Source organism: Natator depressus, chromosome 13 (assembly GCF_965152275.1).
Source record: "Natator depressus isolate rNatDep1 chromosome 13, rNatDep2.hap1, whole genome shotgun sequence".
Classification (NCBI taxonomy): domain Eukaryota; kingdom Metazoa; phylum Chordata; order Testudines; family Cheloniidae; genus Natator; species Natator depressus.
Genome location: NC_134246.1, coordinates 20,724,105 through 20,751,361, shown reverse-complemented (window position 1 = coordinate 20,751,361; position 27,257 = coordinate 20,724,105). Strand labels below are relative to the sequence as shown.

The 27,257-nt window shown below is 41.3% G+C and overlaps 1 protein-coding gene across 3 annotated transcripts in view; it reads left to right on the top strand.

The window, feature by feature from the left end:
• The window catches only part of RPN2 (ribophorin II), a 32,645-nt gene that overhangs the window by 2,701 nt on the left and 2,687 nt on the right, over positions 1–27,257 (top strand). For 2 of the 3 annotated variants that reach the window (XM_074970197.1, XM_074970196.1), the window contains exons 3-17: positions 1,695–1,790; positions 3,955–4,130; positions 5,856–5,931; positions 8,757–8,891; positions 12,424–12,600; positions 13,091–13,209; positions 14,193–14,298; positions 17,294–17,385; positions 18,448–18,562; positions 19,328–19,522; positions 20,192–20,278; positions 20,936–21,031; positions 22,839–22,914; positions 23,714–23,843; positions 27,068–27,141. In XM_074970197.1, coding sequence (XP_074826298.1) covers positions 1,695–1,790; positions 3,955–4,130; positions 5,856–5,931; positions 8,757–8,891; positions 12,424–12,600; positions 13,091–13,209; positions 14,193–14,298; positions 17,294–17,385; positions 18,448–18,562; positions 19,328–19,522; positions 20,192–20,278; positions 20,936–21,031; positions 22,839–22,914; positions 23,714–23,843; positions 27,068–27,119 — 1,728 coding nt within the window. In that variant the 3' untranslated portion in view covers positions 27,120–27,141. The remainder of the gene's footprint in view (positions 1–1,694; positions 1,791–3,954; positions 4,131–5,855; positions 5,932–8,756; positions 8,892–12,423; positions 12,601–13,090; positions 13,210–14,192; positions 14,299–17,293; positions 17,386–18,447; positions 18,563–19,327; positions 19,523–20,191; positions 20,279–20,935; positions 21,032–22,838; positions 22,915–23,713; positions 23,844–27,067; positions 27,142–27,257) is intronic. The other variant, XM_074970199.1, reaches the window with a different exon arrangement.

Below are 27,257 nucleotides of genomic sequence, written 5' to 3'. Positions count from 1 at the left end.
TGACCACTTTGCAGTTGTTAAGTTGGAATTTGCAATGTGCTCCTGTCTCATTTCTAGTTGTTTTTTTAGCGAGTATAGTGGAAAAACTCCCACATAATTTTCTCCTGTTGTCCTTGGCTATAATACAGATATATTTCTAGAGCGTGTATCACCAATATGTCCTAAGCTCCTAGCATCTTTACGCTCTTTTCCTACTACGAGTAATTCCTCGATATCTTTAGTGTTTACATCTTTTAAACACGAGTAGATATCACATCACCCTACTCAGATGTCACCTAGTTAAGCTATACATAGTTATCTATTTCAATCCTTCCTCATAAATAGTTCCTCTAGCCCATTAATGATAGTGTTGCTGTTCTCTGAACTCTCTCCATTTTGTCAGCAGTAGCGTAGCATTTGCTTACTGTCAATATGTGTTCAGTATGTGTGATTTTTCTACTTATTTTTTCTAGGTCTTATACTTTTTCATGGTTAAGAGTGATAAGAACGGCCACACTGGGTCAGACCAATGGTCCATGTAGCCCAGGGGTTCTCAGCCTTTTTCTTTTTGAGGCCTCCCCGGCATGCTATAAAAACTCCACAGCCCACCTGGGCCACAACTGTTTTTCTGCATATAAGGGCCAGGGTTGGGGGTAGCAAGCAGGGCAGTTGCTCGGGGGGGCCCTGTGAAACTAGGTTGCTCAGGCGGTGGGGCTTTGGCTTTCTGCCCTGGGCCCCAGCAAGTCTAATGCCAGCCCTGCTTGGAGGACCCCTTGAAACAGAACCTGGTTGCAGACGCTTCAGAGGCAATGGGAACAAGGCAATTGTCAAATGAGCCAACCCAAATTGTCCAGTCCCAGCTTCTGACAGAGATTTAGGGACACCCAGAGCATGGGGTTGCATCCCTGACCAGTTTGGCTAAAAGCCATTGATGGACCTGTCCTCCGTGAACTTACCTAATTTTTTGTTTAACCAGTTATACAAGTAGTAGTAACAAAATGCTAGCCAAATAGTCATAATATTTTGATACCCAAAAATACTGTGTAGTGTTTAGCTTCATCCAGTAAAATAAATTTATCCAAACCCTGTGGTACAGACTTGCTCTCCAGTTATTCAAGGAGCAGCTATTCATATAACATCTACAAATGGTTGAAAACTCTCTCCTATTTTATAACTTATGTGCCTTATCGTAATGATCTGACCTCTGCTTATCCCGTTAGTCTGTCAGTGAGAAACTTGTCATAGGATGCAGAGAAAAATTCATATTGCTTAACTTCAAGTTTGTATTTGTTGAGCTGATTTTCTTCCTGTTTATTTTTGGAAGTCTGGATTGTCATCTGTTAACCATTTCATGTTAAATTTACTGATCAACTATGTTTTAATCTGTAAAATCACTATTCACATGGATTTCCTCTGTCCTTGAAGGGGTGGCTCTGCTAAATACATTTTAAGTCCAATATGGTTAGTAAAATTGGACACAATTTTAATTCAGCATTCATTTGCATTGCAGACAACATGCAAATGATTTCATCACTGGGCTTTCTAGAGTGTGTTTTCCTACTTTGGGTTTTTGGTCAATACAGGAATGAAGTGAATTGCATGTAGTTGTCTCCTTTGCAAAGAGTGTTTAAGGTCTTCTTAGAGTATCACTGAACTCCATTTTTAGTGGCAACAGGCGTGACTCAAATCATAAATTGACTTCTCTTTCTGCACAGGCTGCATGTAACTTCATCAAGTCTAACATGGATCACAATAGTGTCGATTCCCTTTTCTATGCTGCACAAGCCAGTCAGGCTCTGTCTGGGTGTGAGGTGAGTTCAAGCCCCTATATTACAGTAGTTTCAACATTTGCTCTTGTTCTTGGCCAAAACGACTTCTTCACCTTGTGTTAGCATGCTGTAAAGTGGTTGTGTTTTATTTTATGGTTTACAAAGTATTTTGGGATCCTCTTGGATCAAGACTATGATATAAAATCACCTTTTCCTAGAGGATCCCCAGGCATTTAATAAATCATACATATAAAATACAACAAAAACACAGCCACCTTGCAGGATACTAACAGCAGGGGTTGATAACATAAACAAGTATTTTGATCCTGAACAATTCTGAACATTTGGACAAAAATTTACTTTCTTCACCTCACCTTGAGTTTTAATGAGGTAGAGAGCAATATGGCTTTTTTTACCTCAGCACCATCAGCATTTTCATGCAGGGGCATAGCTTTGAGGGCCTTATAATTTGTACATTCAAAAACTACATTAACGTAACATTGCATGCTTGATTTTGCAACTTAAAGTTAGAAAATGCCAGATTTAGAGTGACCAGTGCAACCTTAATTCTGCCCCATTGTGTGTCCATCCTGTGTACTGAATGCAGCAGCGGGCCCTGTAGAAAAGTATTATGTGGTCATATAATTAAAGACTGTGTCACAATACTCATGCGTGCATAAGACCACTTGATTGCTAAGTTAGGTATGTGTCTTGTTACAAAATTACAGGTTTCAGAGTTACAGCCGTGTTAGTCTGTATTCGCAAAAAGAAAAGGAGGACTTGTGGCACCCTAGAGACTAACCAATTTATTTGAGCATGAGCTTTCGTGAGCTACAGCTCACTTCATCGGATGCATACTGTGGAAATTGCAGAAGACATTATATACACAGACACCATGAAACAATACCTCCTCCCACCCCACTCTCCTGCTGGTAATAGCTTATCTAAAGTGATCGTCAGGTTGGGCCATTTCCAGCACAAATCCAGGTTTTCTCACCCTCCGCCCCCGCCACAGACAAACTCACTCTCTTGCTGGTAATAGCCCATCCAAAGTGACCACTCTCTTCACAATGTGTATGATAATCAAGGTGGGCCATTTCCTGCAGAAATCCAGGTTCTCTCACCCCCCTCCAAAAACCACACACACAAACTCACTCTCCTGCTGGTAATAGCCTATCCAAAGTGACCACTCTCCCTACAACCTGCATGAAAATCAAGGTGGGCCATTTCCAGCACAAATACAGGTTTTCTCACTCCCCCACCCCCATACACACACAAACTCACTCTCCTGCTGCTAATAGCTCATCCAAAGTGACCACTCTCCCTACAACGTGCATGATAATCAAGGTGGGCCATTTCCAGCACAAATCCAGGTTTTCTCACACACACACCCCCCCACACACACACACAAACTCACTCTCCTGCTGGCAATGAATTCATGCTCAAATAAATTGGTTCGTCTCTAAGGTGCCACAAATCCTCCTTTTCTTTTTGTGTTACAAAATGTTTTTTAATATGTTCAAAATTCACATACAACCCAAACCTGAGTATACCTGCCCCCAATGCTATACAGTCCTCACCATCCAGTTACTCTGTATCTTTTTGCCACGTGGCAACACTGGTGGTCATCCTGCAGATATCCCTTCTGCCCCTGGACGGTCACCCCCTTTTATCAACACAAATTCCCCTCCACATCATTCCTGATGTCAGAGGATCTCAGGGTTGTGAAGGTTGCTGCCTCACCCTCCACCCCTAATACCTTGACCAAGCAAACTGCATGCATGAACAGATAGCGGATATGGTATCTGAAGCAGAGCCAGCCTCTTTTGGGGTGGGGGGTAGTCCTCATGTTGTTTGGGCTCCTCTTGGTGAGTTATTGCATAGTCAAAAAAGGAGCCACTATCATTTTGATGGGAATCACTAAAACTGGTCACATTATACTTTATAAGCTCTTAGGGACAAGGACCATATTTTTGTTCTGTGTACAGCATCTACCACAGTGTGGCCTGGTCTGTGACTGGTGCTCCTGGATGCCATTGCAATACAAATGATTTTTATTATTTAACCTAAAAGATGACAAATGACAGAGGACCTTTTCCCCCTACCAACTTCTGCCCATTCTTAGGTCAAATGTGGAGCACCCCTTCATTCTTGAGGACAGATTAATTTAAACATGGTCTTACATTTTCTCTGTGTTCTGTCTCAGGTTGCCATTTCAAATGAGACCGGAGAGCTGCTTCTTGCAGCTGTCAGTGAGGATTCCTCAGTCAACCAGATCTTCCATGCCGTCGGAGCCCTGAATGGCTTTGGGCTTCCTCTAGCATCCCAGGAAGCACTTAGTGCCCTCACTTCTCGTCTTAGCAAGGAAGAGAACGTCCTGGCGTAAGTTTTGCACAAAATAAAACAATTCGGTCAGCTGCATATTCATCCTTTGTAAAGATGGCTTCTTTTAAAGTGAAGGGCACTTGCACATGTATGGGGTTTTTTTATAATGCAGATTTAGTGAATTGGACACTGTATTTCCAGCGGTGACTTCTATCCACTCCAGTGTCTACTGCTTGGGAGAATAAAGTGCTTGGGAGAATAAAATGCTTGTGAATGAGCGGGTGAAAATATGCTCTCTTCCCTTAATTGTTCACCTTCAGGTTTTGCAAACCAGTTTTTAATATTTTCATTTTAGTTTAAGAACAATGAACTTAGAAGAAACTGACTGGCTTTTTAAAAAAAAATAAAAGTTCATTTTGTTTTGATCTCTGTAGAATCTGGCTTGTGTTCTGCCTCAATCTGCTCACAGGTCGAGAGCTAATTGGGGGGGGAAATCCTTTGTCTGGTGACACAAGCATTGTGATATTTAGCATCAGAAGAATTTAATAGCTTTATTCGAGTTGATGAGCTTGGAAAGAGAATGCAGCTGTTCCTAAGAAGGTGGGGAAGAAGAGAGAAAGCTTTATAGGTGCTAAGACCCTCAACTCCCACTGACAGACAACGGGAGATGAGCACGTCAGCAGATTGTAGTATTGGGCCCGTTGATGGCTCAGACCTCTGAAGTTTCCTCCACTGATTGGCAGTGATTTGACGGTATTATCTCACAAGGTGTGCTCCACAAGAGCAATTTCTGTGTTTTGGGCATCCAACTGAGACTCTAAATAAGAAGCTCTGTCCTGCCAGTATTATAACGTCAACACAGTTTGTTTGACACTCATGTGAATCAGTGTTTTAGTTTGCTTATTAGGCAGGAAATGTACTCAAGAAAACCAGATCCTATGTGTAATAAGCACTCACTTTGCCAGTGAATCAACTTGCGAATCATGACCAGAATGGACATTTACTATTAAACATCCTGTCAGAAAAGTACATTTGATTGAGAGTCTTGATCCAATCTTTGTATACTTTGCTTGTAATTACACCCATTCCTTTTCCCACACCCAGCTCTAAGCAATTCTCAGCATATTTTTAAAAATGAGCAGAATAATGTTGTGTAGTACAGATAAGCGGTAGCAAGAAACTAGAGACCTGAACATCCATCTTTAAAAAGGGGAAGAGGGGGTTGTGAAAACTGTTACATCCTGAGAGTGATCCATTTTAACACTGTAATTTACTTTGAATAATGGTAGGACCCAGACTTTCAAACATAAGTTCCTAATGTCAGGCCCCAAATCCATATTTAGGGACTTATACAGGTGTTCTCATTTTCACAAGTGTTGATAGCAGTTGTGCCTGCCCAAAGTCAATGGGACTTCTGGATTCTTATCGTCTCTGGAAATCCTTAAGCACTGAAATGCAAAAAAAAATGACTTAAGGATTTATCAGTAATGCAAGTACAGTATTTTTTTTAAACATGCATTTTCCTTAACCCAAAAGTGTCCCTTTACTTGACATAGCTGAAATTAAATATTCAGTTTCCCGTGTACCTCTTCAGGTTTTTATTGCTCCCTGAGCGCCCCCCATATCCCCAAATCGACTGACAGAATGTACTATCTGCCTGTGTTTTCCATTTCAACTGTAATTCAAACTGTGTAATTGCTTTGGTTTTAACAATGTTACGCTTTTAAACGGGTAAAATCACACAGTACTTGCTCATCCCTGCTTTGATTTTCATTGTTCCAGAACCATTCAGGCATTACAGACAGCATCTTACTTGTCCCAGCAGGCAGACCTGAGTGGCATTGTGGAGGAGATAGAGGTAGGAACTTGCTTTACTCTTAAATTGCTGAGGCAGTCTTTAGAAATCTGCAGCTCTGAAAGATTGTTTTAGAATGCAGCATTGGCTAACTCCCTCCCTTCCCTGCAGTGCTGGAGTTTGTTCGAAAACTCCTTTCAAAGCAGAATTCTTCCCTGTGAATAAGGCTGAACAAGTATGTGGACTCTAGCTCTAACAAAAGTGACCTTAAATTCATATTAAACCCAGAAAATTACTAGGGTGGTTCAAGCCAATTAATGCCTTTATTTACTACTTCTGTTTTTTTTTCTCAAAACGATGCAAGAATATTTTCACACGGTCCTAATAATGTAGGACTGGAAGGGATATTAAGACATCATCTGGTCCAGCTCCCTATGTTGAGGCTGGACCAAGTATATTAGACCATCCCTAACAGGTATTTCTCTAACTTTTCTTTGAAAACCTCCAATGTCGGGGATTCCCCAGCCTGCCTTGGATACCTATTCCACTGCTTACCTATCCCTATAATAAGAGAGTTTTTTCTGGTATCTAAGCTAAATCTCCCTTGCTGCAAATTAAGCCCATTACTACTTGTCCTACCTTCAGTGGACATGGAGAACAATTGATCATTGTGCTGTTTCTAACAGCCCTTAACATATTTGAAGACTGTTATCAAGCCCCATTTTTAACATTTCCTCATAGATTAGGTTTTCTAAACTTTTTATCACATTTGTTGCTCTCTTCTGCACTCTCTCCAATTTGTCCACCTCTTTCTTATAGTATGGTGCCCAGCATTGGACACACAGTGCTCCAGCTGGGGCCTCACCAATGTCCAATAGAGCCATACAAATACCTCCTGTGTCTTACATACGACACTCCTGTTAATACACCCCAGAATGATATTAGCCTTTTTTGCAACTGCATTACATTGTTGGCTCATATTCAGTTTGTCGTCCACTGTAACCCGCTTTTCTACAGTACTACTGCCTAGCCAATTATTCCTCATTTTGTGGATGTGCATTTGATTTTTCTTTCCTAAGCATAGTACTTTGCACTTGTCTTTATTTAATTTCATCTTGTTGATTTCAGACCAATTCTCCAGTTTGTCAACGTTGTTTTGAATTCTAGTCCTGTCCTCCAAAGTGCTTGCAACTTCTCCGAGCTTGGTGTGATGTGCAGATTTTATAAGTGTACCGTCCACTCCCATCATCCAAGTCATTAATGAAAAGCTGAGCTCTGCAAAACACCACTAGATACATCCCCCAAGTTTGACAGCAAACCATGAATAATTACTCTTTGAGTATGGTCTTTCAACCAGTTGTGACTCACCTTATAGCTATTTAATCTAGATCATATTTCCCTAGAATGCTTATGAGAATATCATGTGGGACTGTGTCAAAAGCCTTATTAAAATCAAGATATGTTCTGTCTCTGTTTCTCTCTCTACCCCATCCACCAGGCCAGTAACCCTGTCAAAGAAAGAAATTAAGTTGCTTTGGCATGATTTGTTCTTGACAAATCTATGTTGGCTCTGACTTATAACCCTATTATCCTCTTGGTGCATACAAACTGATTGCTTAATAATATGTTCCAGTATCTTTTCAGGTATCAAAGTTAGGCTGACTGATCTGTAATTCTTTGGGTCCTCTTTGTTCCCCTTTTTAAAGAGAGGTACTGTGTTTGTCTTTCTCCAGTCCCCTGAGACCTCACCCGTCCACCATGAATTCTCAAAGATAATTGCAATCATTCCAAGATTGTTTCAGCTGCTTCTTTAAGTGCCAAAGGATTAATTTCATCAGGCCCTGCCAACTTGAATACATCTAACTTATCTAAATATTCTTTAACCCTGTTTTTCCTATTTTGGCTTGTGTTCCTTCTCCCCCTTGTTGTTAATAGTAATTATATTGAGTATCTAGTCACAGTTTACCTTTTAATGAAGAGTGATGCAAATTAGGCATTAAATGACTACTTGATGTTGTCCATTATTAGCTCTCCTTCCCTGCTAAGTAGAGGACCTACACTTCCCTTTGTCTTTCTTTTGTTCCTAATGTATTTAAAGAACTTCTTCTTATTGCCTTTTATATCTTAGCCTTTCTAATTTTGTCTATAGACGTTTTTGCTATTCTTTTATATGTTCACCCTTAGCAATTTGTCCATGTTTCTATTTTTTGTAGGAATCCTTTTAATATTCAGGTTATTAAAGAGCTCCTAATGGAGCTATATTGACCTCTTACCACTCCTATCTTTTCTTCTCATTGAGATAGTTTGCTGTTGTGCCTTTTAATATTGTCTCTTTGAGAAACTGTCAGCTCTCCTTTCCCTTAGATTTTCTTCCCAGGAGACCTTACCTAACAGGTCTGAATTTAAAGTCTGCTTTGGCCTTGTTCTGCTGCTCTCACTCCTTTCTTTTCTTAAAATCTTGAAATCTCACTTCCTGATTGTTTTCACCCAAAATACCTTCAACCTTCAGATTTACAACCAATTCCTCCATGTTAGTCACAATCATGTCTAAAATGACTGTCCCTCTAGTTACCTCCTCTACCTTCAGAAATGACAAGTTATCCTCAGTACATTCCAGTCACTTACTGGACATCTTTTTATTTTGCCATACTAGTTTTCCAACAGATATCTGGGTAGTTAAAGTCCCTCATTACTACCAGGTCTTGTGTTTTGGATATTTTCATAGCTATAAAGATTGTTCAGATTACAGTAGAAAAAATTCTCATACTGATCCCAATACAAATACTCCATGAATGTACGCGTAATAGATGGAATTAATCTCAGTAGTTCTGCTGTCAGTGGTACTTGTCTTTACCTTTCATACAGTTTTTCTCTCTTGTTGCTGCCAGGACCTTGTTGCCCGCTTGGATGACCTAGGTGGGGTATATCTGCAGTTTGAAGAAGGACTTGAGACTACTGCATTATTTGTTGCTGCTACTTATGGACTGTCAGACCATGTGGGTACAGAGCCAGCGATGAAGGAGGTATGTACCAGATCCTATGATCCAGAGGGTATAGTAGCGGGTTAAAAAACACTTGTGAAAGAACATTAATTATTGTATCTGGAGATCATTAAAAGGTGTAAGCAGCATGTGTAACTGAGATCAGAATTTGACCCATAGGAAGCTGGTAAAAGGGAACTATGCAAGTGCCCATTATTTAACTACCAGCCAGGAGGAAAGTTGGTCTTAAGTACCACAGATATAAAGAATTATTCTCAAATTTACCAAAGGAAAAGGCAGTTGCATCCTAGATTTTCTGTTTATTGAGGGAATTTGTTGAAATAGATTGAAAAAAGAACCCAGTGTTTTGGCGGCTGTTTCCTATATTTCACATTTCATATAGCACTCTGAAACCAAACACCTTAGTTTGTGACTCCTTAAATGTAGAGGTGTACCTGATTTCTACAGAGAAATATACCCGGGAGGGAAGTAGTCTTCCAATAACATACTCTTAAGACATGAATCTAAGCACAAAAGTTTGGTTCTCCGACACTATGAGCATCAGTAGGCAGAACAGAAATATGTACATAGCCAGAGTAGATAGAAATTAGGGCTGTCAAGTGATTAAAAAACATTAATTGCGATTAAAAAATGTTTTCTACATTTTCAAATATATTGATTTCAATTACAGCACTGAATACAAAGTGTACAGTGCTCACTTCATATTTATTTTTCATTACAAATATTTGCTCTGTAAAAAAACAAAAGAAATCGTATTTTTCAGTTCCCCCATTACAAGTACTGTAATGCAATCTCTATCATGAAAGTTGAACTTATAAATATAGAATTATGTACAAAAAAACCTGCATTCAAAAACAAAACAATCTAAAACTTTAGCGCCTACAAGTCCACTCAATCCTACTTCTTGTTCAGCCAATCACTAAGACACACAAGTTAGTTTACATTTGCAGGAGATAATGCTGCCCGCTTCTTATTTACAATGTCACCTGAAAGTGAGAATAGGCGTTTGCATGGCACTGTCATAGGTGGCGGCGCAAGATATTTACATGCCAGATGTGCTAAAGATTCATATGTCACTTCATGTTTCAACCACCATTCCAGAGGACGTGCGTCCATGCTGATGACAGGTTCTGCTCTATAACGATTCACAATGGTAACGATTCACAGACTGACACATGTTCATTTTCATCTTCTGAGTCAGGTGCCACCAGCAGAAGATTGATTTTCTTTTTTGGTGATTCGGATTCTGTAGTTTCCGCCTCAGAGTGTTGCTCTTTTAAGACATCTGAAAGCATGCTCCAGATCCCTCTCAGATCAGATCTCATCCCTCTCAGATTTTGGAAGGCACTTCAGGTTCTTAAACCCGGGGTCGAGTGCTGTATATATCCTTAGAAATCTCATATTGGTACCTTCTTTGCATTTTGTCAGATCTGCAGTGAAAGTGTTCTTAAAATGTACGTGTGCTGGGTCATCATCCGAGACTGCTATAAAAAGAAATAGATGGCAGAATGAACGTCATCAGCATGGAAGCATGCATGTCCTCTGGAATGGTGGCCAAAGCATGAGGGTGCATACAAATGTTTAGCATATCTGGCATGTACATACCTTGCAATGCTGGCTACAAAAGTGCCTTCCGAACGTCTGTTCTCACTTGCAGGAGACATTGTAAATAAGAAGCCGGCAGCATTATCTCCTGTAAATGTAAACAAACTTGTTTGTCTTAGCAGTTGGCTGAACAAGAAGTAGGACTGAGTGGACTTGTAGGCTCTAAAGTGTAAAAGGGTTTTGTTTTTGAGTGCAGTTATGTAACAAAAAATATCTACATCGTAAGTTACACTTTCACGATAGAGATTGCACTACAGTATTTGTATGAGGTGAATTGAAAAATACTGTTTATTTTGTTTATCATTTTTACAGTGCAAATATTTGTAATAAAAAATAATATAAAGTGAGCACTGTACACTTTGTATTCTGTGTTGTAATTGAAGTCAATATATTTGAAAATGTAGAAAAACATCCAAAAATAGTGAATAAATTTCAGTTGGAATTCTGTTGTTTAACAGTGCAATTCATCGCGATTAATTTTTTTTTTAGTTAATCGCGTGAGTTAACTGCAATTAATCGACAGCCCTAATAGAAATCATTATTGCGAGCCCTCTGCAGGATCATTTACTTAGTGTCTTTTAGGGTACAGTTCACTGAACCTCAGTGTACTATTATAACCTGCTTTATGTAAGGACCTCAAAAAAGAAGCTATGCTGAGCCACTTGGTGCATCATTCAGGTAATAGCAGCAATGGAGGGGGTTGAGCATGACGCCTGTGTACGGAATCTGAGTTCATTCTTGGCCCTTTTTCATGCTGCTGCCAAGCAGACTTGATGCTGGAGTAATTTGGATGTCGCTTTTGACACTTAGATTCTGGTGAACACAGTCGCACATTTCAGACTGTCAGAGTCCCAAGACAGAAGAAAATAAATTGGTCCAATTAGAGAAAATTGTTTAGCGTTGATTCTAAATCAGACTGTCAGGAGCTCTTTTGTTGGATGACTTTAACTGAATGGGGAAAAGACCTCTTTTTCAGAAAGCCACCCGAGTTATTTTAAAGTTTAGCGGGTTTATAATATTTAAAACAACTCCCCTTACGGTTTTCATGGTGTTAAACCAGTGCATCTGTTGACGATTAAGTCCCCGATCCCTCAAGATGCTCTGTTCTGGAGAAGAGCACTTGGTGAGATTGGCACGTAATAGAGGATCTGATGCTTCCATCTGGGTGCCTTCAATTGGGGTCTCATGTCCACTGACCATCAGTAGGTGCAAATATGAGAAAAATGAGACATGAGTAGATATGAACACAGTGGAAACTGAGCAACTAGAGGAACTTTAAATGTGTTTGAGAAAACTAAAAGGAGATTGTTTAGGAGGAGACTGTGGCGGGTGGTTTTGGTCCGGTTTTGTAATGATAAACGAACTGTATACGTTCCTCGGATATTGGACGGACTCTCTGGGACGTGAGGTGTATATTCAGGCCTCTTATTGGCTTTGAGTACAATGCCATTTTCATATCCAAAGTTGACCCCAATGCCTGTGCTTATATCAAGGGGTAGCCTTATATTTTGAAACAAATAGGAATTCTAAAGATTCTTTATTAATTCGGGCTTCACCCTCGTGTCTTGTGCTGGGAACTCTAGACCCAAGAACAAGAATCCTAAGGTTCAACCCAGTTGAAGTATAGGTAACTAACCTTCCATTGTTACAGGGCTGACCTAATAAGAGTTTAAACAAAATGAATTTAAAATAAAAGAAACATCAATCTTGTGGCTGTTGGGTACTGTGTTTGTATTTGAATGAGACTGTTTTGCCAATCATATCTGCAGAGAGATCTAAGGTAAAATCACCGGCGTATAAATCAAAGCTTCTATTCCTGCACAAGGAGGTTTTTAGCACTTTGTTAGGCTGGGCCCTTCTCAAATGTTGGGGAAAGTGGCCCTCCCTCTCCTTCCTTACCCGCCACCCCCCATGTTTGGCTGACACGATTGGTTCCTCTTTGTTTCAGGATCAGATAATCCAGTTGATGAATGCAATTTTTAGCAAGAAGAACTTTGAGACACTCTCTGAGGCCTTCAGCGTGGCTTGTGCTGCAGGTTCTTTATCCCAGAACCGCTACCACTTGCCCATCATCGTCGTCCCTGATGGGCCAGCAGCTGTGTCTCATCATCAACCCATTCTCAGGGTGAGCTCCTAGACTTGCATTTGTCCGTAATCTTCTTGGCTCAATGTGCAGTGTTACAGGGATGGGAAGCCTTAGTGCATTGGATAACTCCTTTCGCTTCTGGCACCAGGGCTCAGGTGCATACTTAATTCCTAAAATCCACATTTAGTACCTATGTGAAATGAGTCTTATGGACCCCTGTGTACTGGGGACTAAGCAGAGACACTACTACAAAAAGCACCACAGTGTTCAGTATAATTGCTTTTATTAGGAGAATTAATAATGTTTCTGATCACGATATGAAGGCATCATAAGGAACTCAGTAGATTGAGGATGCTGTGTTTCAAACTTGACATGTTTGTCAATCAAATCATGGGGAATAGTAGTAGAGGGCAGGGGATTCCTACAAGTGAGTTGTCTTTGGATGCTTCTCCGTCTTCCAAGAATTAGCTCCCTGAGTGGTAGCCTTCCCAGAAATGTGAATCTTACTAATCACTTTTTCTCTCTCCAGCTGCAAGTGACCAATGTCATGTCACAGCCACTGACTCAAGCAGCTGTGAAGCTAGACCATGCCAAGTCTGCTTCTACCAAAGCCACTGTCCTTCACCAGATGCCGTTTGCCATTTCAGGGTAAGGAACAAACCTGTTTCTGCTGTTTGACATAAAGGAGCAACCTCTATTATAATAATAGTGGATTTTTTTCCCCTCTTCTCTGCCTCTCATAAAGAAACGCTTCTTAAATGATGGAATACTCAAGGCACAATAATGATTTATTGGTGAGCGTAGTGACTTTTAGAGTGCTCTTTAGTAATGATACTGAATCATTGCCACATGTCATTTCCCCACTGGTGCAATTCTCCCCTCCCAACAATATTTCTAACTGCTGGGAGGGAACATATGGTGCTTCTCCTCTTTCCCTAACTCCTTGGATGGATGAAGAATGATTTTGGCAATACTGAGCTGTCTGCTTAGTACTGCCTTACTTATTTTGGGTAGTGTGGTATATGCTTATCCTAACTGTTTGCTCTGACATCAGACTTGCACCTGGGATGTGAACTTAATGAGAGCCACATATGGTGATCTAAACAACCACGTTTGGGGTTACTGCCATAATCTATCCATTCAGACTGATCCAGCAAGGGTTTGTGAGGGTGAGATGAAGTTGCCCCACCTTCAAAAGAAATGATCATTCCTGACCTCCATTTTACTGTGTACATCCACTCTGTTATAAACTTACTGTTCCTCTGCTCATGACCGTTAACCATTGCAGTTGCTGTAGATAGAGCATCTCGTACGTCTTTGCCTACAAGAAAAAATGCTGTAATAAAACTACAATGTAGTGTACCTAGAAAATATCAGACTTAAATGTAGAAGATATCTTTATTTTTGGAAGGGTGAAAGTCTCTTCTCACCCAGAAATGCTGTATTTATGCTAATATTTTTCAATTTTTATATGCTGCTTCTCTCAGATACTTGTAAGCTGTAGTAGAGGAAAATCTAGTATACCTTGCTCTTTGGAGTCTTTCACATCTGTATAGTTGCACAAGTTTCCCATATGGGTATTGTAGAGCATGTGTTTTCTGTTCTTTATATCTCTGCTCTTGTTGTCACAGAGACATCTTTGAGCTGAACTTCATGAATGTCAAACCTGCCAGTGGATATTATGATTTCTCCATCAGCGTTGGTGGTGACAGTCGATTAATTGCAAACAAAGTTGAGGTGCGTGTGTTTTGATTGCTGTCTAATTGTGAAGTGTTTATTCAATGGAACTACTTTTCATTTAGACCATATGAAGATCTGTCCCATTGTATTGAATGTGTGCCATCACAATCTTCTGCAAAGCAACAGACTTTGATTTAGCCTAAGGGGGTTGAGCATGGGGCTCAGAGTCAGGAAACTGGGGGCGGAGGGGTGTGAATTCCTCTGCCACTGGCCTGCTCTGTGACCTTGGGGCAAGTCGCTTCACCTGTTTGTTTCCCTTTGTGTAAAATGGGCATAAAGAGCCTGGAGATCTACTGATGCAAAGTACGGTCTAAGAGTTGGGTATTATTATTGTTATGGCTTTGCCTCAGGATCAGAAACTAGATCTGGAGGGGGCAAGGAAGGGGATCAATTAGTTATTTCACTGATTATTAATCACTTAATAGGTAATATTTGTACATCAGATACAGAGCAAAGATTAGTAACGTTGGCAATGTAAAGCAACTGTTTGCATAACATCTGTTAGTATGAAGTAAGGGAAAAACTCACTAGAAATGTTGGTTCTCCAAGCTGTTCAGAATTTGAGCCCATAAACTTCAGGGTGTGGTTAGAGCCATGTTACACAGTTCCTTATATAACTTGAAAATTAAGTAGTTGATCTTTTTTTGTCTTTGTATGTACTCTACATCTACAGTCAAACTTATGTTCCTTCCATCTTGAAAAGAGGGAGACATTGATGTTCGGTTCATGTCAGAGCAAGACTGAGAGAGTCAAGTTGTGGGTGCAAATTAAAAAGCGCTTGTTCAAACACACCTCTGCTAGTAGAAACAGTCGCCCACTACCTGTTGTTCAAGGAAATGTAGTTGTGAATAAATGTTTGGGATTCTACTTTTTCCCCAGATTTGCTCCAGGGAGAACGTTCCATTCACAAAGTCACTGCAGTGGTGACAGTTGGGAACAATTGTCACTCTCCTCAAGTGGTGATGTGTATTCTGGGGGGTTAACTTTTTGCCCTCAGTTGCTGCTAATGAAAAAATTAGCATTTAAAATCTTACCGTTCAGTCGGCACAGAGTGGCGGGGAGGAAGACACTTATTTACAAGTGCTGGCCTCTGCCATGCATATCAAATTGGCATTGTAATTGTAGTAATAATCGCACTTAGAGTGTCAGGAAGGGATTGATGGTCTCGCTTAAACTCTCTAGAGGCATGTGGCGCCAGGGGGAATGCATTAATGCCCATGGCTTTGTGTGATCGTCTCCTAATAATAAGACTCATTGTTAGCAGGGAGGGCTGCGGGGGAGCTGTGTGTTCGGAGGCTGTCATTACCATTAATTGTCCCTAATGCACAGTAGTTTTTGACTGTAATGAGCTAAACTGCAGGGTTATTACTCCATGTGGAAAGACTGCATTTCCTGGCATTAAAATATTTGTCAGATGGGCTTGTGTGTAATAGTCAGTAAAGGGAAATTTACAGAAGAGCACTGAGGTGCTCTCAGTTGCCTTTAAAACTGGAAGTGGATCAGATTCTCACTTCCTTTGTTCCTGTCCTAGAACCAATATGAAGTTCTGTTCTCTGGCTAGTTTGGGGCAGGATCCACTAACAAGGAGAAATCTTATGGGTAACATTCCTGTTGAAATCTCTAATTCTCAGCTGTAAAGAAACAGAGTCAAGATTGGCAGAGCCAAAATCTGACCTACCTTTTTTTCACTTTGAACAGTGCAAATAAAGTTCTTTATGTAAAAAAATTCGCTTGTGTAGCAGGGTCTGGCGCTCATAAGCAACCGTACAGTAACAAACTGTAGTACATGATGGGAAATCATCTTGGCAATGAACAGATTTTTAACTCTCCAAGGAATGCTTTTATAAGATGATGTGAAGGCCAAAATTATAACAGGGTTCAAAAAAGAATTCTAGAAGTTCATGGAGGATAAGTCCATCAACGGCTATTAGCCAACATGGTCAGGGATGCAACTCCACACTCTGAGTGTCCCTAGCCTGTGACTGCCAGGAGCTAGGACTGGACGACAGGGGATGGATCACTCAATGATTTGCCTGTTCTGTTCATTCCCTCTGAAGCACTTTGTATTGGCCACTGTTGGAAGACAGGATACTGGGCTAGATGGACCAGAGCTCTGACCCAGTGTGGCCATTCTTATGTGAGGAGAACAAATGTGCTAATTAAAAGCTCTACTCTGTAGCAACTATTTATGATTGGGAGGAAGCTGGAAGTAAATCCCACTTGATTTGTTTGATTACTTGGATTGTCAACTCTTGGGGCAGGGGCTGTTCTATTTGTACAGCACCTAGCACAGCAGGGTCCTGGTCGGTGACTGGGGCTCCTTGGGACCACGGCAGTACAAATAATAACTTGACTTTAATCATAAAGGAGAATTTGCTAAATTGAAGTAGAGGCCAGTTGCATTTCTGAGTCCTTTGGCTTTGCCTGGTGGTAAGAGATTGTGCAGAAAGACCTACCAGAGGTCTAAGGCAAGAAAAGTATAGCAGGTTACTGTCAGACTTGTTGGCTAGATATTAATAGGAACTGAGAAAGGTAGAAATGTATTTTTAAAAACTGCGAGCAGAGTAACATACATAGTTTCCATTAATTTTAAAAAACTTATAGCGGGATCTAGTTGCTTGAACCATCTTCCTATCCTGCCCTTTGAAGAGGGGTACTGTTATCTAAAAAGGGTCAAGTAACCACCTGACCATAATAGACAAGCTGTACTTTACTGATCTCAGTGTGAGGTCTGGATTGTTGGCGCATGGGTGCGGGGGTTGGTATGGGAGTATATTCTTAATGAATGATCAGTCCTGGTCAGATTTGTTTCTGCCCTTCTTTCCTCTCTACCCCACCCCCAAATTCTGGCAAAGGGGGTATTTCTAACCTGTTCTCGATTACCTCTTAGGCATCTGGGAGTAAGGGGGATTTCTAGACTTATAAAGGAAAACGCTGGCATGAACTGTGTGTGTACGTGTACTGTTAATTTCCCTATTATGCTTGGCTGCAGTTGAAAGTAAAGGTCTCCACAGAAGTTGGCATTACAAATGTGGATCTTTCTACTGTGGATAAGGATCAAAGCATTGCACCAAAAACCACAAGGTAAGGCAATAGTGTGTGAGATGCACTGGTAAATGACAATATTGAGCCGAGGCCGCTGCTCAGTACCTCCTAATCTTCCGCTATGGAAGCTCAAGTAGTCTTTTGTATCTAAACATCATCAGAAGTGTATCTGTGCCTTCTCCTTTCAACTCACAAATCCTTGAGAGCTCATTGGGGGGAAGTGGCTTTTTTTTAACTGAAGAAAGTGGTGACAGAAACTAGACAAGCCCTCAGTTATTTCTATGCAGCTATTTCATATTGACAGTGCTCAAGTTAGCAGATATAACTAGTTAAAATAATGGCTTAAGTGCTCGTGGTATTGGCAGATTTCATCTAGAGGAACCTCTGAGACGAATGTGTGGTGTAGGGTCATGCTACTGCAAATAGAGCTGGGTGAAACTTGTCAGCTGAAACTTTATTTTCAGGGAAAAATGCAGATTCAGCGACTCTGAAATGTTTTGCCAAATTGTTTCAGCCAAAAAATTCTGAAAGTTAAAACCTCTTGTTTTGGCATTTTCAAAACAAAATGTTTGAGTTGGGGGTGGTAAATTTTCATTTTGAATTTTTCTTCAATTTTATATTTTTAAAATGCAAACGAAACATTTTGTTTCTGGTCAAACAAATAGTTTCGTTCGACCCAAACCAAATTTTTTTTTACTTTTCACTTTTCTGGAAATTTAGCTTTCAGGGTTGTTGGTTTTTTTGAACTGCCAGCAAACCAAGAAAGCCATTATTTGCACAGCTCTAACTATAAGTCATTTTTTGTGGGGTTTCTTTAAATCCAATATTTTTCCCCTTAAAATACACACCATACAAATAGCTTGCAGAAATAAATCATGTTAAATCATTACTTTTTCCCCCTCAGTTTTGTGGGAGGGTAGTGATGGAACAGAGAGCCATTTTAATTCTCTGAACTGATGGTCTGTTTTATCAAGTAATCTGCAGTAAGTCCCCCATGAGTAAATCGTGACACTGTTAGCCAGACTTGCATGTCAGTCACTCCAAACCCTCTGTTGGAAAATCATCTCTAATCATTTTTTTATTCCGCCGCCTCCTCCCTAGGGTAGCTTATCCAGCCAAAGCCAAAGGATCATTCACAGCTGATAGCCATCAGAATTTTGCCTTGTCCTTCCAGCTGGTGGATGTGAACAGTGGAGCTGAGCTCATCCCTCACCAGGTCAGAATGAATTTATGTAGTTATCCTGTCATCTGGATGCTGCCTCTTGAGGCATCTTAGGCAGCAGCTGCTCTTTGAAAAGCTTTCTTAGGCTTTGAAAACCATCCTGTTGTCTGTGTTTGAAACAAATTGTGATGGGAAAATTGTAGATAAATACTTTGTGCACCCAAAAGGGAGGGAAATAAGATTGGATCTGAACACAGTGAATCTAGTTCACTTATTTTGTTTCATTTTAAATAAGCCTCTGCTAAGCTTTACTTCATGGCTTATTTAGAGAAACAAATACAGAGAGGAGGAAGCTTCATCCTGTGCTGTAAAAGTGCATTTCTACCTTGGACACAGAATGTTCCCTGAAACTCAGATGCCTAAGGGTTGCATTCGATGTGGCAACCTCGTGGTCCATAGACCAGGCATGTGTCGATAGCAAAACATTGCACGTAGAGCTAATTGCAGCCACAGCAGGAAATGCCTGGCACCCAAGAGACTTTGTGGACTGCTCTGGTTCCTGTATTAGAGTGTGGCTACATTGGGAAGGATTGTGCTGAAGCGATTCAGTAGGGTGCCAGTAGTCAGGACTCCTGAATTCTATTTCTAGCTCTGCCACTGAGTCACTAACTTTAGGCAAATCACTTGCTACCATGTGCCTCAGTTTCCCCATCTGTAAAATATGAATACTTGCCTGCCTCATTTGCGTCAAAACCAAGATTTGTTCCTGTGATGAAAATCTCTCTCTAAGTATTAAGCCATTATCACTTTCCTTCTCAGACATTTGTCCGTCTTCACAACCCAAAGACTGGGCAGGAGGTGGTGTTTGTCGCAGAACCAGACAGCAAGAATGTGTACAAGTTTGAACTGGACACTGCTGAGAGAAAGACAGAGTTTGATTCTGCCTCTGGTACCTACACCCTTTACTTGATAATTGGAGATGCCACTCTGGAAAATCCAATCCTGTGGAATGTGGTATGTTGCCGACTGTGCAGTGACATGGTTGTGGGATCACTGACAGTGTAGCGAGACGCAATAATAGAAGCCTAGAAGAATAAAGAGACAAACGCTGTAGTTTTGTGTGGCTGATCTTGCTTCCTTTGATGGCATATGTAGACTCTTGGTTTTAAAAAATATAGTGTGTGTGTGTGTGTGTGTGTGTGTATGTGTATATATATATATATGTGTGTGTATATATATATATGTGTGTGTATATATATATATATATAGAATCAGTGCAAAAGCAAGACTAGAATGACTTTTCAGCTCTGTGTGTCATGGTTGAGCAGCCATGGAACAAGCTCTCTGAGATCAGTCTTGTACTGACTGGGAATAGACTCAGAGGCAAGCTTTCCCTGGAAGTAACTTGTGTGTACCAGCTGGGATATGAACATATCCAGCTGTATAGTGCTAAATGAAGGGCATTCCCTTCCCTGTTCAGAAAAGATGTCAGTTTAAAATGCAATTCAGTAGGTCTGTGTGGTGAGTTGTTCGTTGTAGTGTGGCTGAATTTCTTAGTCGTCTTTAATGCTTTCATTATGTTGGGGAATCTGTCTCGGGAGGGTGTGTAAAGGGGGGTGTAATAGTCTTTATAGATCATACACCAGGGTCATGGCTTTGTAAGTTTGTTCAATTCCATTTCAGGCTGATGTTGTTATCAAATTCCCAGAGGAAGAGACTCCATCCACAGTCCAATCAAAGAAGCTTTTCATTCCCAAGCCAGAAATCCAGGTACAGCTCAAAAGATGGGAATGAATTCTATTTTTGATACCCAGTTTCACTTTTACCCTTATCAGTGACAGTCTTAAAAAGTAGCCTTCCATATGAGAGCATCTTCACCATGTTAGTGATGCCCATTGGAGGAAAACAAAAATAACTTCTTGGTGGATAGGGAGTTTGGGCTTGCATTACTTATCAGTAGGCAGAAATAAGCTCTGTGTCCCAGTGGTGTGGCAACAAAATATTGTGCCATCATTGAGGAGATCCAGATCTGAGCAATGAGAACACACAGTTTTGTTAGAGATCACACTTTCTATGCTTCATCAAATGGAGACCAACGAAAGCTTCCAGCTCCTAAAGATCGATCTCTCTCTCTCTCTCTCACACTCTCCCTTCAGGTCAGCTCATGGAGTAGCATCCATGATGCATGCTGAGTAGCCAGAGATTCCCTGTTTTACAGACTACAAGGGAAAATTGACACTGCAAGAAAGCAAGGGATTACGTTTTGGAGGAGGGAGACACTTTCACAAGAAAGACATGGACTGGGCCTTTGATACTTAAAGGGGCCACCCCAATCAAAATTAGTATGTGGGACCTGTGACCAGGACAGAAACTGTTGAGGTGAAAGCTATTCTTGTGAAGTGCTTCTAAAGGGACTTCTCTCTACAGCACCTGTTCAGGGAACCTGAAAAGAGGCCTCCTACAGTGGTATCCAATACATTCACAGCCTTGATCCTCTCCCCGCTGTTTTTGCTCTTAATTCTGGTAAGTTGAATAGATTCCATATAGAATTTCTCTTCTGCCCACAACCCAAAACTAGCACAGAAAACAACTTCAGCCACACCTCTTACCTATTCTCTGGTTAGGAGTAATTAAGCCAGTCTTGCTGTGATACAGAGGGAAGAGCAGTGTCTTTCTAGCGGTCCCTTCTAACTCAGATAACTCTCTGGTTCTGTTTCATTCTATGCTGGACTCCCAGCAAATCATCTTAAGGCACTGAACAGGTTAAAGAAAATGTAATAAAGCCCCTTGGCCTCGGTAGAAGTGCAGTTTTGATTCCCAGGCATCAAGTGAGAGGCTATCAGGTGACTAGAGGAATTCTTGCCTCACTCACTAGCATTACTTGTTGACTGATATAGCTTCTCTCCAGTCCTTAGGAGGAGCCTGACGTTAACAAGGCAGGGCATTATGGAAATGGGATGTTACAAGCAAATTAATGGAGCTACTCTGGTCCCAATCTACGTGCAAAGGGTTGGACTAGCTTGTCAGTTCTAATTTCCTGTCCCTAAATTGTTTATGCTCCAGTTAGAAAACTAATAGCACTGATTAGAATGAGGCATTGTGCAGTTTAAGCTTCTCCCACATGGCTCTGCTGACATTCTCAGTTCTGACCTCAGTTGCCCCTGCTGTTCCAGGTTTAGATTCTTCTAGAACAAAGACAGTCATACCAAACTGCATGGCAATTTTTTGTGATGTGGACTCACATGCTAAAGGACTTGGCTGAGAGACCACCAGATTGACTCCCACTTGTGGACCTAATCAGCATTTGAGTCCCTGTTACTGGAGCTGAAATGTACAGCATCAGCCAAGCACCTGTCATCAATTAAACACCACTTTAGAACTTGCTTAGTATACTTTACAATCTCTCTGCTCATCAAGTTAAATTATACCTGATTTGGTGGGAAAAACATATGGCTCCTCTTTGAACCCTCACCCTTACCTCATAGTGTGTTCCAAATGCAACCTCTCCTCTTCTGAAGGCTGGGGGGCAATCAGATAGAGCCGTGTCCAGTTACCTTCAGAATCCATGGTGCACTTGTTGATGACTTACCCAACACCCCCTCAGTGATGATTCTCCTTTTCATCGTCTCTTCTACTCCCTTCAAACTGACATTATTACATGGTCATTCATAACCTTTTATTTCTTCTAGAACTGTAGCTAGTTTCATCCTGGGTTCAGTAACAGAACATCATGTTCACTTTTACCAGTTTTATTCATATGAATTCAAGGCACATCAGATTCTTCTGAGGGAAGGATGGGTTTGGAGGCTTTGTTTAGCAAAATACTTGTGAGATCCTGCAGACTCCAAGATAGCTGGTATCTAACTCTTAAAGAAATACTAACTGACTGGCTGCTTTCATGAAATCAGAAACAGATTCGTTATTGCAGCTAGGAGCAGTGTCTTCTGCCTTAACAGCTTGGCAGAAGCGAGATGGTATCTTGGGTTGGCCACTGTTTAAGGGCTTGTCTACACGAGGAAGCTGTTGTGAAATAAACTCAGGTGTGAATTAAAGCTACACCACACAAAGACACTGTTAGTGCGGTGTGGGGAGCTATTGTGGAATAGCGGTTCTGCAGTCGCTCTCCCACAGCAACTACTCCAGGCTGTTTCCTCCTGTGGACAAGCAGTAACAAACACGTTGGTTTTGCAGCCTTGGCCATTTTAATTGATGCATTTGAGGCAACTCCAGTTTAAAAGGCATATTGAAGAACTTTGTGGTTAACTGATGACAAATAAAACCTAGTGTCTAATAAAGTCATTGTGATTGGGGTTTTATTTTTTTCTTTCAGTGGATAAAGATTGGTGCCAACATCTCCAATTTCAGCTTCGCTCCCAGCACCATTATCTTTCACCTGGGACATGCTGGTAAGTGTCAGATGCTCTCTGCTTTGTATGACCTCCTTCCCACATGGACTTTACAGATGAGTACTCTGATGATAAATGGACTCACAACCTATTAACTGTAATGACTTAATAGCATAACATTTCTCTCTCGTTTTCCTCTTTCTGCCTTTCAGAATTGTTAATATGGTGATAAACTTGTTTTGTCCATCTGCTTATAACAGCTGTCATTATACTGGGCTCCTCTTGCACACCACTTACCTACACTTAATAGCACTCTTCATATCAGAGGTCACTATTTTTGTTGTGTATTCACCCTTTGGTAGATGGGGAATTTTTTTGTGGCAGTGGAGTGGGGACGAAGGCCTATGGGATCTCCCTGTACTCCTTCCTGAGTCTATTTATACACACACGCACACACTGTAGACCAACTTGTCCTGGTCAGGAATGGATGGGACCTAGTTTTCTCTGAGAGCTCTGAGTTCTCATTTGTTTTTTGGTCCCTCACAGAACCGTGGAAGATCCTCCTCCTCTAACACACTCAAACATTCTTATTGCATCCACCAATCTTCCATTTGAAGAGAATTAGACATAACTCACCAGTGCTACTCTTTCATCACCCACAATGGCACAAGGCCCTTGTTCCCATGGAATTGACTGCAGAGGCTCTCTGGTTCTCCTGGGCCAAGGTGCCAGGGAGAGACTGGAATCCAAGGCTTAGGGGTGGCAGCACAATGTGTTACTTGTAAACAGTCTAGTGCCATGAGCAGTTTTAACCAGGGTCTTGCTTTAAAATGAGACTTTCTGTCTTATCTCTTCATAGCCATGTTGGGGCTCATGTATGTCTATTGGACTCAACTTAACATGTTCCAGACTCTGAAGTACCTGGCCATCTTGGGCAGTGTCACATTCCTGGCAGGCAACAGAATGTTGGCCCAGAAAGCAGTAAAGAGGTAAGAGGAAGGGAGGTGGATGTAACTGTGTAGGGTCTGGTTTTCAAAAAGCCAGGGGAAGGAAGGCAGCCATGTTGACAGCATTTGACATCAGCAGATGATCTAGTGCTGAGCACCAAGTTACTAGTTTCCAGTTCTTGTCATATTTAGAAGCAGGCAGCTCTGCCATGTTCCACTGGCCATTTTCAGCACAAACACCTGATGGAGTGCTAACTAGCAAGTAGTCTAGCTGCTTGCAGTGGGGGTGGCTGTCACTGGAGAATGACCAGCTGTAGGGTTTTGAGGAGAGTGGATTATAAAGCAGCTCAATGAATTGATCAAATACTTTGAATTTTGAGACGGAGTTTGTGCTTTTCCTTTGGCATTGACAGAACATGGGTTTTCCTCATAGGCCAAGACTTTTCAACTTGGGGCCTAAATTAAGGCACCTAAATGAATGGGCTGTTTCTCAGAAGTGCAGAACAGCCAGCAGTAAGCATGGCGGATAGTAGGGTTATAAGGAATAGCCGGCATGGATTTGTCAGGAACAAATCATGCCAAACCAACCTAATTTCCTTCTTGGACAGGGTTACCGGCCTGGTGGATGGGGGGAGCAGTAGACGCGGTATATCTTGATTTTTAGTATTGCTTTTGACACAGTCCCACATGACATTCTCATACACAAACTAGGGAAGTGTGGTGTAGATGAAATATAAGGTGGGTGCAAAACTAATTGAGAGACTACTCAAAGAGTAGTGATCAAAGGTTCGCTGTCAAACTGGGAGGCCGCGTCTAGTGGGGCCCCACATGTTGGGTCTCTCTCGTGTCTGGTACTATTCAATATTTTCATTAATCACTTGGATAATGGAGTGGACAGTATGTGTAGAAAATTTTATGAATGACACCAAGCCACAAGCACTTAGGAGGGCAGGATTAGAATTCAAAATGACCTTGACAAATTAGAGAATTGGTCTGAAATCAACGAGATGAAATTCAGTAAAACAAGTGCAGAATACTTCATTTAGGAAGGAAAAATCAAATGTACAACTACAAAATGAGGAATAACTGGCTAGGCGGTAGAACTGCAGAAAAGGATTTGGGGGTTATAGTGGGTGACATTGAATATGAGCCAACAGTGTAATGCAGTTGCAAAAAAGGCTAATATCATTCTGGATTGTATTAACAGGAGAGTCGTATGTAAGACACGGGAGGTATTTGTATGGCTCTATTCAGCATTGGTGAGACCTCAGCTGGAGAACTGTTTCAGGCACCATACGTTTATGATTCTATGGATTTCACTGAAGCTGCTGGTGGCTTAGCACTTGTGAGAGCCAGCCCGCTCATTTAGATGCCTAAATGCAGACTTGGGAGCCTAGAGATCTGAGGTATCCAGGTTTGAAAGTCTCGGCCATAACGCTTTCCTTGGAAAAACTGTACTTACAACAAAGCACATGCTCTGAAGAGTGTTCACTCCATGGTGTATTAAACTCTGTGGATGCTTTACATCAAACATTTACAGTAACTTTCATTGTAAGGGTACTCTGAAGTTCCAACCTTCCACAGCTCCACTTACTGGGTAAATGCTTTTGTGGTGAAGGGGATGTTGCTTTGACTTCCTGTACTGGTATAGGGTTGATTCAATTCCTATTAAAGCCACTGGAAAGACTCCTGTTGGATTGGCCTTTAAAAGTCATCAGCCATGAGACCACTGTTCTAACTTGCTGTGCATGTGGAATTTCCCTCCCTTCCCCACTATTGTAAAATCACACTTTTCAAGAAAGTTGGGAATGTGAGCATGTAACCAGCTACATTCCTGATGTCCTGTGCAAGACCGTCCCTAGCCTGCACAATTGCTTTCATTCTTCCCTGTGGCTTATCCATCGGCACAAACCTTCCTAGTGGAAGCAAACCTTTATAAGAACATAAATCTAAAGCTTAGTTAGCTGCCCTGACCCCGTAGATGTATCCTTGGCCCTCTAATCAGAGTATCCGTAGATCCTTCTCATGCATACCTTGCTACTGCAAAGTCATCTTGCAAACACACATGCACTTAGGGTGCCTTCAGGTTGTTGCTCCCTGACCCCAGCATCACTACAGACTGAATCTCAGCCATTTTCTTTCTCAGAGCCTCAAGTCCCCTCAATTGCCAGACTCAACTGCTGTCACTTTGAGTCTAATTTAAAGAGTCAGGCTTTGATCCCTGTCTTGCAAGTGCGATGCCTGGCTGCTGGGCTTACCCGTTGACACGTTTTTAGTCAAACTTGTTCTCTTTTCTTACCTTGCTCTTGATAGTCCCCTGGAAGGAGTTTGCACATGCATGTTCACACATTTTTTTACAAAGCAATCTGAACCATAAAACCTGAGAGAAAAATAGTATTTTCAGTAACTTTATACTGATGTATTGCCTTTAAAAATAAGCAGTATTCAGATACTGCAGCTGGGCAAAGATAATCAGCTAGATTAACAGAGCTCAATCCCTTCTCAAAGCAGCATTTTCCAGCCATGCTCGGGATGCTCAATGTGGTATTTCCCCTCTCCTTCTTTGCATAGAGTTCTCTAGCAAGAGTTCTTTTCTGATGGAGCTGTATTTTGTCATTCCTGTATTTCAGTTGTTAGTCTGAAGTTTGCTTCTTGCTAAGACGATAAATATAAATGGTAAAAGTAAAACCAGAAATTGTTGGTGTCTATATTAAGAAATCTTGAGAATCAGGGAAAGGAGATTCATTGAAGCTTATCTGACTGTTTCAGCTCTACCAGGGCTTCTGTTAGCAGATAAATGGGGGATGGCTTACTCCCTACCCCTCTCAACAGCCTCTCCATGTTGAGCCATATAGTTTCATTGGTTGGGACAAATAAGAGCTTTTACCAAAATGCCAACTTTAAAATAGTACTTCCACCTAACGGTGGAGGTGGCCTCTCTTCAGGTTCTCATATGAGAATAAGCTGCTAAAAGGCATCTTTTGTTGGCTTACTGCCACCCCAGTATAACCCTTGTTGTTAGCCTATGTCAGATACTCAGAGCAATGGCTATCTGACACAGACTTTGAGTCAAAGCCACTCTCCTGGTGTGGGCAGCGCAGGAGAGGTAGCAGCAGTAATGTTTGGCCCACCCCTGTGTCTTTATTGAAGGTATTGGAAGCCCTGGTTTTACTTTTTGCATTTTCTTTCATCTGCTCCAGTTCCTGGAGCCGGGCTGATCTCCTCCTCACTGTCCTCTGAATCTTTTCCCTCTCTCCTTTCGGCAGGATTGCTGCAGAACAGAGCAGTAGGTTGGCAAAGTATAGAACACTGCGGTAAAAGGGGGTTGCTCTTCCTAGAAGTAAGGGCTCTTCTGGAATTTGCCTTTCCCAGGCATTCTGGCTGCTTCATTTCATTCTCATCGCTCGCTTGCTCCTCAGCCAAAAGAAATCTTAGCTGAAGCCACTTTCCAACCTG